Below are 12,969 nucleotides of genomic sequence, written 5' to 3'. Positions count from 1 at the left end.
CTACATCTAGATGCTCATCTAGAACTCATGCTAGTTTCTACATGCAAATAACAAAAAAATTTGGATAAAGACGTAAGAAAACTCCCTTATCCTTTATTGAAGAGTTCTTACTATAAAAGAGAAAAAGTGTGAGCTGCCAAAGAGGGAGCAGAGTGGAATGGGAAAGCAAGGAGCAAGAGGAGACAACAAGTGAAGCATTGGAGAGGGAGCACTCAGCAGTCTGCCTCGTTGTTGCTGGTGTGCTCAGTCCATTTTGCCTCCTTCATGCCCTATGCTGTGATGCCAAGGGCAAGGGATCATCTCTTTTCTGCACCATGTTTTCTGGAGTTTAAATCAACTAGAACATATTATCAAGCAAATCAATTATCATAGAGGGGGCTTTGGACAGATCATCCTAAGTACCTCCACACTCATATATTAAAGCTGTCTCTGTTGGGAACCCTCGCTTCAGAGGGTGAGGGTTGCCAAAGTACGGATATATTTCAGACTATTAGGATCAGAAGAGCAGATTACCTCCTACTTGTCAGATGGTTATGTACAAGGGAATAATTGCTCAGTGTACTAAATGTGGAGGCCTTGTTGACTTTGCTAGGAAGTGTACTTGATATAGACAGAACTATCCTTAGGCTTCAGCTCCCCGTTCATAGTTTTAACAGCTGAGTAGAAGAGATCACTTATTTTGCTTGGGCAGAGGTATTCAATCTCTGCTACTGGTCCTTCTCACTGTGGCCAACAGCCTCAGCAGCAAAGACCCCAAAGACTACCCTGGTTGCATGTGGACAACATCTGAATCAGGTCATCGGCCTCATGAGGTATAGAGGTGGGGACATTGCGGTGTTCTCGATGCAGTTTGGGGACATGTTGGTTAGGTTTTTGGACAGGGATGTTACTCTAGGTGCACAACTTGAACTAGTCAGAGTGAGCCATGTGCAGTAATGATTTTATGATATTGGTTGGTACATTGACCCTCGTTCAGAGGACATTCCCCTTGTGTATCTGGAGGCTTTCCGATCCTGACGGGACTTTACTCACTTGGCAAGGATACGTCCACTTAGAGCCCTTGATCAACCCATCGAGGCACCATTAATTGTTATCATCTCTAGCAAGATACCAATAAATCCTTCAAGATAATCCATGTCCCCATGCTTTCTGCAATCTAAGAAAGAAGCACACCAAGAGAAACCACTACATCTAGATGCTCATCTAGAACTCATGCTAGTTTCTACATGCAAATAACAAAAAAATTTGGATAAAGACGTAAGAAAACTCCCTTATCCTTTATTGAAGAGTTCTTACTATAAAAGAGAAAAAGGATCTCGACACAAAGAAACTTCAAGGAAATCTTGAATAAGTTTTTCATCACAACATAACTAGCAACACCCAACACAGAGTGAAAGTGCAATAAAAAAACACGACAAACCCTTGCCCCCCCCCCCCAAAAAAAAAAAAAAAGAAAAGAAAAGAAAAAGGAAAATAGAGACTTCCATTAACCAAACCCCCAAGAGCAAGCTTAAAGTGGAAATACATGATGCAATGCATGAGAAAATACACTCCTTAGAAAGAGGTGGAAAATAACCAAGGCTGAGTCTGAAAATGACATCCAAACTCTTTAGTAGACTCAGAGAAAAAGAGGTATCCCCTTCACTCTTTAAAGAAGTAGAATCTGTACGAGAGGACCCCTGCATGCTTGCCTAGATGGCCATCTGTGTATGTATAGTGTCTATCCATATGCTGCCAAGGTGTGAGATAGGTTAACCTCAGATCCAAACCAATGCCTCTGTGCATCTGGCTCTCCACATATGCCACGCGGCAATACTTGCTAATATCTCCCATGAAGAGTCCACAGATGCATGCACAACTATAAATGGTGAGGCAACAACATCATCCAGAGAGCATGTCTCAACTAAGTGGAGTTGAATCGATAAGGCCCAAGGAGACATGTCTCTCATTAAAGACCTGAGGCCTCGAAAGAGAGAGCCAAGCATTTGAGCCTTAAGTCATGAAGAAGGGGAACAGAGAAAAGTGCCGAGAATCTTGGCTATCGCCCTTCAAATAATCATCGCCTATCTACAATCCCATAAACAATCTGAACTGACTCCACAGCAGAAAGGCAACGAGGACATGTAGGATCGGCTCCGAAGCTGGACCTCCACATGTTCACTGCAATCCCACCATGAATAGAAAGCCATAAGCAAGAGTGATTTTCTATTCTTGAGGGATTTCCATAGTCTCTTCCAAAAGTTCTTCTATATGTTAGCAAAAATGTCAAACCTCTCCCAATGGGGAGCTCGGATGGCCTCCAACCTCTACAACTTAGCTGAAATCTCCTGACACTGCTAATAGTGTAACAAAAGAAGCAGAGACTCTTCTCTCGATGCCCTTCATCGATCCACTCCCAGTTCCCAGGATCCCACTCCAAAAACTTTATGGGAACACCCCCATAAAGCCACAATCTCCATGCGGCCAGGGCAATAAAACGTAGGTGAGGGTTTATGTACCACTCTGAGTCTGAACTATGATCCACAAGACCAACAATTTTGATAGGCTCAAATCCAATCTGCAATAAAACATCATCCGTAAATCTAGGCAGCTTACCTTCTGCAAGGACATAAAAAACAATGGCATCCTCATCTGCACCATAGAAAGAAATAACCTGTAGAGGAATGCCCGCTCTCGTGAAAGCTTCCATCCAAGTGGAACATGAAATAGGCATATCATCTATGTCCATCCAATTCACTGGAATGGATGCATCAATCTGCTGAATCCTACCTCTGAGATTGCTTATTACGAACTGAGCCTTATGGTTCTCTGGAAGCTTTTTGAAAGATTTCCAGGATCCCACAGTAGAGGCATGGCCCCTCTCCCACCTAGACCACTACATGTAATGAGAGGTACCAAGTGATCTACCATGCTCATTAAGTATTTCACAAGAAAGAAAGAAAGTTTATTGAAGTCTTTGGAAGACCGATGGGTATATGAGACTGTGAGAAACCTAATATAAGACAAACTGAAAGGGAAGAGCTACTACGTGAGCATCAACACCCAAACTACATACTACATGATACATAGCCATAAAGAACATTTATACAGAGTCATAGCATAATGTCAATATGACCCTCCCATCACTTATGTCATCATATCATCAAAGTACAAAGCAAAGCTGGCACAATATCATGGAGGACCTAGCGAGACTGGTGGACAGTGGTAGAATAAATCAGAGATAGGGTGTTGTCAACTGTCTGTGGGTGTTGTACGACGTGATCTCCTGGTAGAGGCTCTGCATCAGACTAGGGCCACGATGACCCCTATCGAACTCACCCCGATCCTAAACATGGAGGGAATGTCTCTAAGTGTAATCTCCATGTCTGTCCTTTGTCAGATATATCGTGTAGTTTGCTCGGGATGTCATCTATATTGGAGGCCTACGGGATGATCACCTGTGCGGTCTGGCTGGAAAAACTATGTGATCATGCTCTGGGAAAAGTCCACCACTACGTCTTATGCCTATCTCCGTGATCTGAGTAAGCGCTCTTGATGTCTAACTACCTCATGGATGAAGGCAGCCAAACATCACTAGTCTAGGAAGTCGAGGAAGTGGGCGAGGAGCCCGAAGATATCTCTTGATGTCTAACTACCTCATGGATGAAGGCAGCCAAACATCACTAGTCTAGGAAGTCGAGGAAGTGGGCGAGGAGCCCGAAGATATCTCTAAAGAGATAGTAAAAGCAGCCTTGGATCTCGTAGTATACTGGACATTTGAAGATGAAATGCTCCTTTGACTCAATCTCCTATAGATCACACAGAGGACATATGCGACTCTCCCTGGGTATTCCCTCAACTCGTCCACTCTCAATGCAAAGTTGATGGGAAGAGACCCGAAACTGCTCGATGGAGACCCTGAGTGAATGGGGGAGGTGAATCCGAGTGTATCCAGGAGGATAAATAAAACTCTAGTCAGAGATATGTAGGCAGTGGCCTCTATAGAAGCGAATCTTCACCGGGAGTTAACTCGGTTGCGACCATGTCCGGAATGTGTGTAGCTAAGAAGTCCTCGCGTATGACCTGGTTAACCTTGTGATACCTAAGTGGGAGAAATAGCGCATCAATGTTGTTCTGAAAGGGGGGGCAATTTGTCCATGTGTAGCCCCAATTTCTCAAACCACCTGCCTGTGTCTGCGTATTAGCATCTTTGGTCACCCTTAGTTGCTAGGGCCATAGAGGAGGATAATCTTAACCATGGCAATCTATGATGTCCTGAGGTACAGTCCTCATGTCCCCTAACACGATATAGGTATGTGATGACCTGGAATGTTGCATTGAGCTGTAGTGGGGGTGATCCAAACTTGGCTTGGATAATCTGATGGGGGACCGACGGCTTACTATGAATCATCCGTGACAACATGAGCACCTAGAGATGCTCCACCCAAGCCCACTCTGCATCTGAGAGATCTACCCCCCAACAAGGGCTGGCATACATCCCAACTGGTCAGACCGAGGAGTCGAATAGGAGGGCCTTGGTCCGGGGGTCCTGAAAGTGCGACTGGAAGCACTACCTCTCCAACCTGGCTAAGGAGGCATACCCTCTGCTAAGACAAGCCTGCGTAGCCGGTCTCATCATAAAAATAGGCCAGAAAAGAGATTATCTCAATTGACGATCCATCAAAGGTGAACTGCTCTCTATGCATGGTGGCTGCTCAGGAGGTATTGAAGATCATAATCTTGGTTTTACCAAGGTTCACCTTCAAATCATGAGTCGCAAAAGGATTGTAGGGCATCTAAGTGTCTCTATAGGCCCTCTGCAGAGTAGGATAAATGGACCACATCATCTGCATATAGCAAGATCTGAATCAGAGTCCCGGCAAGAGAACGTCCAACCCCTCCCACAGTCTCCATAAAGGTCTCCATCTCATCTATGTTGGGCGAAAGAGGACAATCTTGTTTGACTCCAATAGTACTCATAATCTCATTTGTCCATCCAGTCCCTGTACGGACTCTTCTTGAGACCCTCTCGTAAAGTGCCATCATCCATGACAGCCCAAACGATCTCCTGGTCATAACCTAGATCGTGCAATCGTCTAATGAAGGGAAAACTCTTTGAAGAGTACTCTTGAAGTTGGCCCGCCTTCGAGATAGCAGCCATAAGACGGGAGGAAGGAGACTTAAGGTGGGCTGAAGTAAAGATCCAGCTGCGAATAATAAGAAGTCCTTCAGAGGCTCTTGCCCAAGCATAAGTCCCCTCACCACCATCTTGGCAAGGCCTTGCACTATAAATCGGGATTATGATGTTGAGACCCAAGACACCTTAGCTATAAAATCTGTTGTGCCATCAAGTCCACCCCATAAAAAGGTTCCTTATAGGTCTCTTGATCTGAGTGATTCGATCTCTAGAACGGCACCACTACCAAGAGCATATAAACCAAGCTGTGGCCAACAAAACCTGGTTAGCTACCACTATCTAGAGGCAAGGCTAAGCTTGGTTGAACTCCAAAAGAGGAGCGTTTTCCTTATGCTCTCTAACACAGGAGCAAATTGTTGTGATGGAGAGATACCCATACTGACCTGGCATCACAAATACCTTATCGGAGCACCCCTATGAATCCAAGTGAGGCCAATGTCATGCCCCCAATCTAGGGTGTCCTTGTCACTAATCCAAAAGCCGTTGGATTTATGCCAATTGATGTGTGCTCTTGCAATAGCGGTACAAAATAAATCCAAGGCATCTTGAAAGAAGTGAGCATCTGTAGTGTGACATCCAAAAAAACAGCAGTTTTATCTACTAGCTCACTGCCTAGAAGCTCATCTTCCCGTTTGATGGGAAGTCTCAGCCCAAAAATATCAGCTTGAGATCTGATGTAGATACTCAGCTCGTCGACCACAAACAAAAGGTGAAAAGGAGCTAGAAGCCATCTTGATGCACTGATCTAGAAATCCGGAACCTCTCTCTCCCAGCCCCACCAATAAGCACCTGGCTATGGGCTGTTTTGTATAAGGAGGAAACCCCTCTAATCCATGCACCTGTGAATCCAAAGAAAATAAGGGTTCCCTCAAGAAAGCCCAATCTGGCCTATCATAAACTTTGTCAAAATCTGGGAGTAGAATGGCGAGCCTCTGGGAGCTGCTCTACATAGCCCAGTCATAAGCTTCCCAAAAAGAGAAGATATTATCAAAAATGCTTTTGCCATGCATGAAGCCCATCTGCGTATCATGAATAAGATTTGGAAGTAAAGGTTGCAATTGCAGGCCGATTGCTTTAACTAGTATTTTGTAGAAAGTGCCCAAAAGAGTAATAGGCCTCCATTGAGACACTAAAGTTTTGCTACCCCCCTTTGGAATAAGATGAATGAGACTATCTGTAAGTGAATCTGGCAACTCACCAGAGTCCCAAATGCCCTGTAGGGCTGAGGTAATATATCCCCAAAAGTAATAAAGGAGGAGGGGATTAGCCCATCCAAACCCCGGACACTTGCCCTTATGGTGATGAAAGGCAAGAAGGGTAGTCTCTTGATCTCTATGTTGGTGAATGGTGCATCAAGTGAGACCCACATATTTGGTTTCACCAACATAGAATACATTGCCATATAGCATATCTGGCATCATCTCTAGTCTATGTGTCAAGATTTGCTGTAAGGAGGGAGGCATAATAATATGTAGCTATGCACATGACAGCATCAGGATCTCTCTGCAAAACTCGTCTAGGTCAACAAGCTGCCAGACACTCTCCCTATTATGTATGGGGCCAAGAGTAGAGAAGAAATGTTAGTTGATTCAACCTCCTATATGAGTCCAAAATGACTCACGTGCATGAAAAGCACACTCTGCTCTCTGATCTAGCAATATCTGCTGATGAGCCCTTGTTCTTGAATCCAAGGATTTGTAGGCTGTTTTTGCTCTTCCCTTTGCTGAGCTCTCAACTGCTGGCGAATCAATCTCGTGTATGAGAATGTCACATCTCTTGATGCTAGCAACCGAATGGTAAAAGTCACTAACATTGGTGAGGGATGTAGCCGCATGTGAAAGGGACGGCACTCCACCCTGCATGTGAGAAACCCGAATCTGCAAGGTTGCCTCTGTGAGGTCCTCCTTTGCATAAAAGGCATATGGAATCCTGAGACTAGCAGAGCATCCTCTCAAATGAGGCTCCGAAAGCATCAATACCATAGGAAAGTGATCTGAAGTGGATATCTAAGTGGAAATGCATGCTGACCTACCTCTATCCAGAGCCCAGTCATCAACATAGAATCTATCAATCTGTGAATGGATACGCATCTGCGGCCTCTTGTTTGACCACAAAGCAAGAGTGATTGTAGCTGAGTGTGAAAAGCATCATCAAACCATGCATTTCTACCACTAAATCGAAAAAGGAATGCATCCCAGGCTGCTCTCTTCAAGGAGTGAATGCCACCCTCTACCTCCTTTTTAATTCGGGTGAGGGAGGCTGAGCGAGGGGTGAGCGGGGGGGCTGAGCGGGTGAGGGAGGGGCTGAGCGGGGAGGCTGAGCGGGTGAGGGCTGCGATGAGAGAGAGAGAGAGAGAGAGAGAGAGAGAGAGAGAGAGAGAGAGTCAATCCATATAGTTGACGGAATTTATATATTAATAACTATGTATACAAGATTTTATATACTTTATATGTTATGTATTTTACATTTATAAATAGAGCACATTCCTAGGCAAAACTCCTATCAAAATTATGAAATATTTTTGTTCAAAACCTACAAACCATGTTTCCTAGTAACACTAATAGTATGGTGCTATAGGTTAGGCAATTGTAGGTTGGAGTTTTTATGGGGGTCCTAAGTAACCCAACTTTGTCTTGTATTTTCAGCAGCAGTTAGCTCATTGTAGAATACACACTTTTGTGTCTTGCATTCTCCTCTCCTACCTTCTCTTGCACTTTCTATCAAGGTGAGCTTCCTTTTGTTGGTGCTCCAGCTCATGTCAGGACATATTTTATAGAACTTCAGATGGGAGGTGATGCCATAGATCTAGTGGAAATCACTAGGAGAGTGGACCAAGTCTAAGCAAAACGAAGCTGGGGCACCCCTTTGTTTTGAAGTTTTAGATGGGCATTGTTCCACATGGTCATTTAGGCATCATAAAGCAGCTTTTGCAGGTCTTCTAGATGTTGCCAAAACTGTGTGGAGTGTCATTGCTATTTCTCTTTATTTTTGCAACTTATGATGATAGGCATGCGCTCTCAATGTGCAAGCAATATGTATTCCCAATTGAATGTACATAGCTGTATAATTATGGTGTGTAAACACTTGCATCAAATTTTTAGGACCTTCAAGACTGAGAAGAAAGAAGCATCAGTCCTAGACTCCTGATGTCATTCTTAAGTATGACTGGCAGGTTTGTGATGGATATCTATACCTGTCTGAAGATGAATTGACATATCTTGATTTTATGACTATGTTTCAGATACAGAATGTAAACAGGATACTGCCTCTGATGTGGACTCTGTAAAAGGATTGAGTGAGACAATAGGTAAAATATCAGAGAACATATCATGTTCTACTATGTTCAAGACCAGCAAAGGGGACTCGGAAAATCAAGAGATCATTTCTGTGTCCCATGTTACAGATGAAGGGGGGAAAGAAGTTGCAGAGTTTGATTACTTGTCCAAATTTTCAAAAAAATACAATAAGGTCTAATTTGTATTCTTTTCATTGATTGGGCTGAGATTTTATATAGTTACCAGTTCTCTTTTATATCTTCCATGATCCTTTTTAAAAGTAGATTGCGATATTCTCATTTCTTTGCCCTACATCATGCTTTATATCAACAAAGTCAAATCAATAGTTGTATACTTCAGTAAGGTTAACTTACTTTCTATGACAGGTTATGCTTGACAAGATGGCATTGGAAAGTAAAAAAAAATCACTTTGTTTGGAAGTTGAAAACATGAAGATTTCACTAGGGAGGATTTTGGAAGGGCTTTCTGGATCCAGCGACGAGATAGTTAAAAAGCTTAGGCGTTATCTGGTCTCTCTCAAGCTTCTGTATATATTTTTGTGGCTGTGTAGACAAGACAGACAAATTGCCTAAAATCATTGTCTTTTTACTAAGAGTGTGTGTGTGTGTGTGAATGTAAAGCAGTATCATTTTGGGAAACATTTTTGTCTTTTTGGCAGACTTCCTACAACCCTGGTCCATTACTCTTTATTTTTGTACTGGGTCAGATATTGGGCTTTTTGGACCATATGGCAGGATCACAACATGAGATATTTTGGGAATCCGTTCTTGCAATCTTATGAATATTTCAGACTCTCCCTACGGCAATCTATCTATGATGCTTGCCATCAAGGAGATCTTCCTCGGTCATGCCTGGAAATAGTTTCTCTTTGCTTTTGATTTCCTGTCGAGGCTCTCTGTTTTTTGAGACCCTCATGTAAATTTTGCTGATAATATAATCATGGATTTACCAAAAAAAAAAAAAAAAGTGAATGTAAAGCAGTATCATTATCGTGATTTGTGGCAACAAATTGCATATATGCTTTTGCCTTTTGTTCCGGTTCCTCCTTTGGAACTTCAGGACAGGTTGGAGGATTGGACTTTGACTTCCCCAGGGTCCTCTTCTCGCCCTTTGAGGCTATCTCAGATTACGGTGCCTGCATTGTATAAAATCCTTTTGCCTCAACCTTGGGTTTTAGAGAAAGGCAATTCTATTTGGTGAATGCATCACCCAGCCAAGTGGTGGAGAAAGAGATTACGGCAGCTTTGGGCCAGCAAAACTCCTCTTCGGCAACAGGTTTTCTTTTGGCGAGTGCTTGTGGGCATTTTTCCATCTGGACAGATGTTAGCTCGTAGGCACATTGCTCCTGCTTGTTGCCACAAATGTTTGAGCTCTCAGGAGACTGTGCCTCATTTATTTTGGTTTTGTCCATGTTCTCGTGAGTTCATTGATCTTCTTCGGAGCGCCTACAAGCGAGATTCCCGACTGCTCCTTTTGGGAAGTCTTTCTCACTCTTTGGTTTTTATCCACCCAGACCAGAGTTTCATCTTTTCTTTGTTTGGGTTCGCTATTGGGGCACTCTAGACTTTATGGACAAACAGGAATTGTAAAGTCTTTAGTGATCCTATATTTTCCTTGTTTAGCTTTTTTAAGCATTCTCTGCAGCAATCTTTCTTTGATTGCTTGCAGACGCGCTGCATAGATCATGACGTATATCTAGCATAAACTGAGATTTTCAGCTTATGTAATTTTGGCTACCTCATTTTGAGATCGCTACTCTTGTAATATAATCGATCAAAAATTTTCACTAAAAAAAGTGAATGTAAAGCAGATATCTTAGTGGCTGGTTTGTACAAGGTTCCGATGCCTCCTCCTTGGATATCACATCATGCGAATTAGCTTTAGTCTTTGCATCGTGGCATCAAAGATTGTAGCAGCTTTGGTCCTACAAACTTCTGCTTCGGCTTCGTCGACAGGTTTTTTTTATGACAAGTGATGCTTGGTGTTATTGCTTTCAGCCAACTCTTGGCACGTAGACATATTGCTCCTGCTCTATGGATGTTTGGCTCCTAGGGAATCCTTGCTCCATATTTTTTGGACTTGCCCTGTTACTCGTGGCTTCTTGCTATTTCTTTAGCAACACCTCCAGGACCTCTTTCCCATTGCTTGCTTTAGCAAGTTTTTGGATGTTTGGCATTCATCCACGGAGAGCGGAATTTGATCTATTTTTCGGATGGGTTTGATACTGGGCACTCTGGACTTTGTGGAGAGACAAGAACCACCGAGTCTTTTGAGAGCCTACTTTTTCCATGTTATACTATTTCCAGATGTCACTCAGGCAATCATTTTATGATTGCATGTCTCTTTGTCAGATAGATTACACTGTCTACTTGTCTTACAATGAAGTTTTCTGAGCTTCTATTTGATTCTCTCTCTTTGGGGACAACTTCTTGCAATGTAAATATACATCGATTTTACCCCCAAAAAAGTGTGCGTGAATGTAAATGCTTTCTTAATGCAAAATTTGTTTTACAAAAAAGAAAAAAGAGTGTGTGGAGCTGCTAACGGAATTGTTGGAGGAGCTCCTGTCTGCAGCTGCCCGCCACTGCTCGTCGCCATCACCCAGCCCTGTGGCAGCGCCTTGCTCCCTTGGCCGCGCCCAGCTCCCTTGGCAACGCCCTACTGCCTTGGCCGCGCAGGCTCCCTTGGCAGCGCCCTGCTCAGGTCGCCCCCCCTTCACCCTGTCTGGTCGCGCGTCGCGCCCCCCCCTTCAGCCTGCTGTCTAGCCGCGCCCTGTTGGTCGCCCTCCTTTGCCCTTCAGATCGCCCCTTCAGGCCGCCATCTAGGCCGCCTTTCAGGCCCTCCCTTGCGTTTAAGGCTGGGCTGCTTCAGGGCCCTCTCCGGGGCTGTTCTACTCATATTCCGGGGAGCTGAGTTCCTGGGCTGTTCCCAGGCATTGGCGGAGCTTTCTGCTTCAGCATTGAGCGGCCTGTTTTTCATCCCACGCAGTCTAAAGTTCGAGGCATTCATTATACAAGTTTTTGGGGATTTACTTGTGGTTGGTTGCGAGTTCTTGGTGGGTATTTTCAGCAGAGGTAGCTCCTCCCCTCAGTACAGCGCAAGCTGAGACAATGGAGGACACTAATGCCACTCCCGTCGTCGAACCTGAGGAGATTGAAGTCACAGTTTCTTTTCCTCCCAACATTGTGCAGATGATTGAGGTAGCAGAGGATGGTTTTCGTTTGACGCACATCATTGGCTTTCTACCCGGTAGAGGCCAACAGTCACGTGATTGGGTGTACACCAGCATGGCCTCATTGGGTGTCTCAGTTACGGTTTTCTGATTGCTTGGCAGAGGGTACTTTCAGCCTGCAGAGCAGGCTCAAAGAGTACTTATGAGCTCACTGATTCAGTTAAGAGCAGAGTCAATCCATTTATATCTTTTGGCCTTCAGTCTGCAGAGCAGGCTCAAAGAGTACTTATGAGCTCACCGATTCAGTTTCAAAGTAGAGTCATCCATTTGTGACCTTGGTGGAAGCACTTCAGTTGTACTTCCCGGGGACCACGCCAAGTCTCTTTTTGGATGCTTTTCCTTGGACTTCCTGATGAGGTCAGCTCTTGTTGCAGAGCTGTGGAGCATATGGCTAGTGTGGCAGGTACAGTCATCCCATCAGGTGCTAGACTTTCCTATGCTCAGTCACTTGCTGGTACAGGTGTTACGAGGGTCAGACTCACTTCAGAGTTCCCCCCTCCTCGACCTTTGCCTACTTTGATTTCGTACTCCACGGGAGATGGGGTCCAGATGCAGCAGAGGGTTTTGTATGAGGGTCTTCCTGATTAGTGTCTTTTCTGTCGGAAGAGAGGTCACTTTATTAGGGATTGCCCCAGTCGTCGGACTCGATCAGAGACTCCGAATCCACCTCATCCTACGAGTGACCCAGAACCTACAGCTTAGCCTCCAGGGGTCTCTGAGCCTGCTTCGACTCATTTAGCAGAGCGAGAGGAGACTCCTCCGGGGGAGCCTCCAGTGGACTCCGAGGACTTGGAGGTGCCTCTAGCGGAACAGCTTTCACTGAGAGCTCGGAGGAGACGGAGACAGAGGGAGAGTTAGCAGTACGAGCAGCCCCAGGTACGAGCTCACAGATGGCAGAGAGTTGAGACGTGTGCAAGAGACCCCGAAAAGGGGAGATGCAGAGGACCATCTGCAGGCAGGTCTTGACACTGTGTAGGAGATGGTAGCTCAGGGAGGCGAGACACACGTGCAGGAGACCCCGAAAAGGGGAGATGCGGAGGACCATCCGCAGGCAGGTCTTCACACTGTGCAGGAGACAGTAGCTCAGGATTTGATGACTCTTGACACTACTACCCCGGAGGTTCAGATTTTGGTTACTGAGACAGTTATCTAGCAGGACACTGCTCAGGCTGCAGTTACGGTGACGGATGCCTCTTCCCAGCAGTCCATTGAGAGAGTGGTATTTCACGACATAGGTCAAAGTCAGAGCCCATCCCAGGATCTCA

General features: G+C 44.8%; 1 protein-coding gene across 2 annotated transcripts in view; it reads left to right on the top strand.

Moving 5' to 3' along the window:
• Positions 1 to 12,969, top strand: part of LOC147896599 (dynein regulatory complex subunit 2-like) — a 198,614-nt gene that overhangs the window by 170,998 nt on the left and 14,647 nt on the right. Inside the window, exons 13-14 of one of the 2 annotated variants that reach the window (XM_087382005.1) lie at positions 8,418 to 8,644; positions 8,838 to 8,957. In XM_087382005.1, the coding sequence (XP_087238131.1) occupies positions 8,418 to 8,644; positions 8,838 to 8,957 (347 nt within the window). Of the gene's footprint in view, positions 1 to 8,417; positions 8,645 to 8,837; positions 8,982 to 12,969 lie in introns of both variants that reach the window. The other variant, XM_087382004.1, reaches the window with a different exon arrangement.

Source organism: Dipteris shenzhenensis, chromosome 11 (assembly GCF_047967505.1).
Source record: "Dipteris shenzhenensis isolate YYH24624 ecotype China chromosome 11, Dip_SZ_1.0, whole genome shotgun sequence".
In the NCBI taxonomy this organism is placed as follows: domain Eukaryota; kingdom Viridiplantae; phylum Streptophyta; class Polypodiopsida; order Gleicheniales; family Dipteridaceae; genus Dipteris; species Dipteris shenzhenensis.
This window is presented reverse-complemented; position numbering and strand designations above follow the sequence as displayed.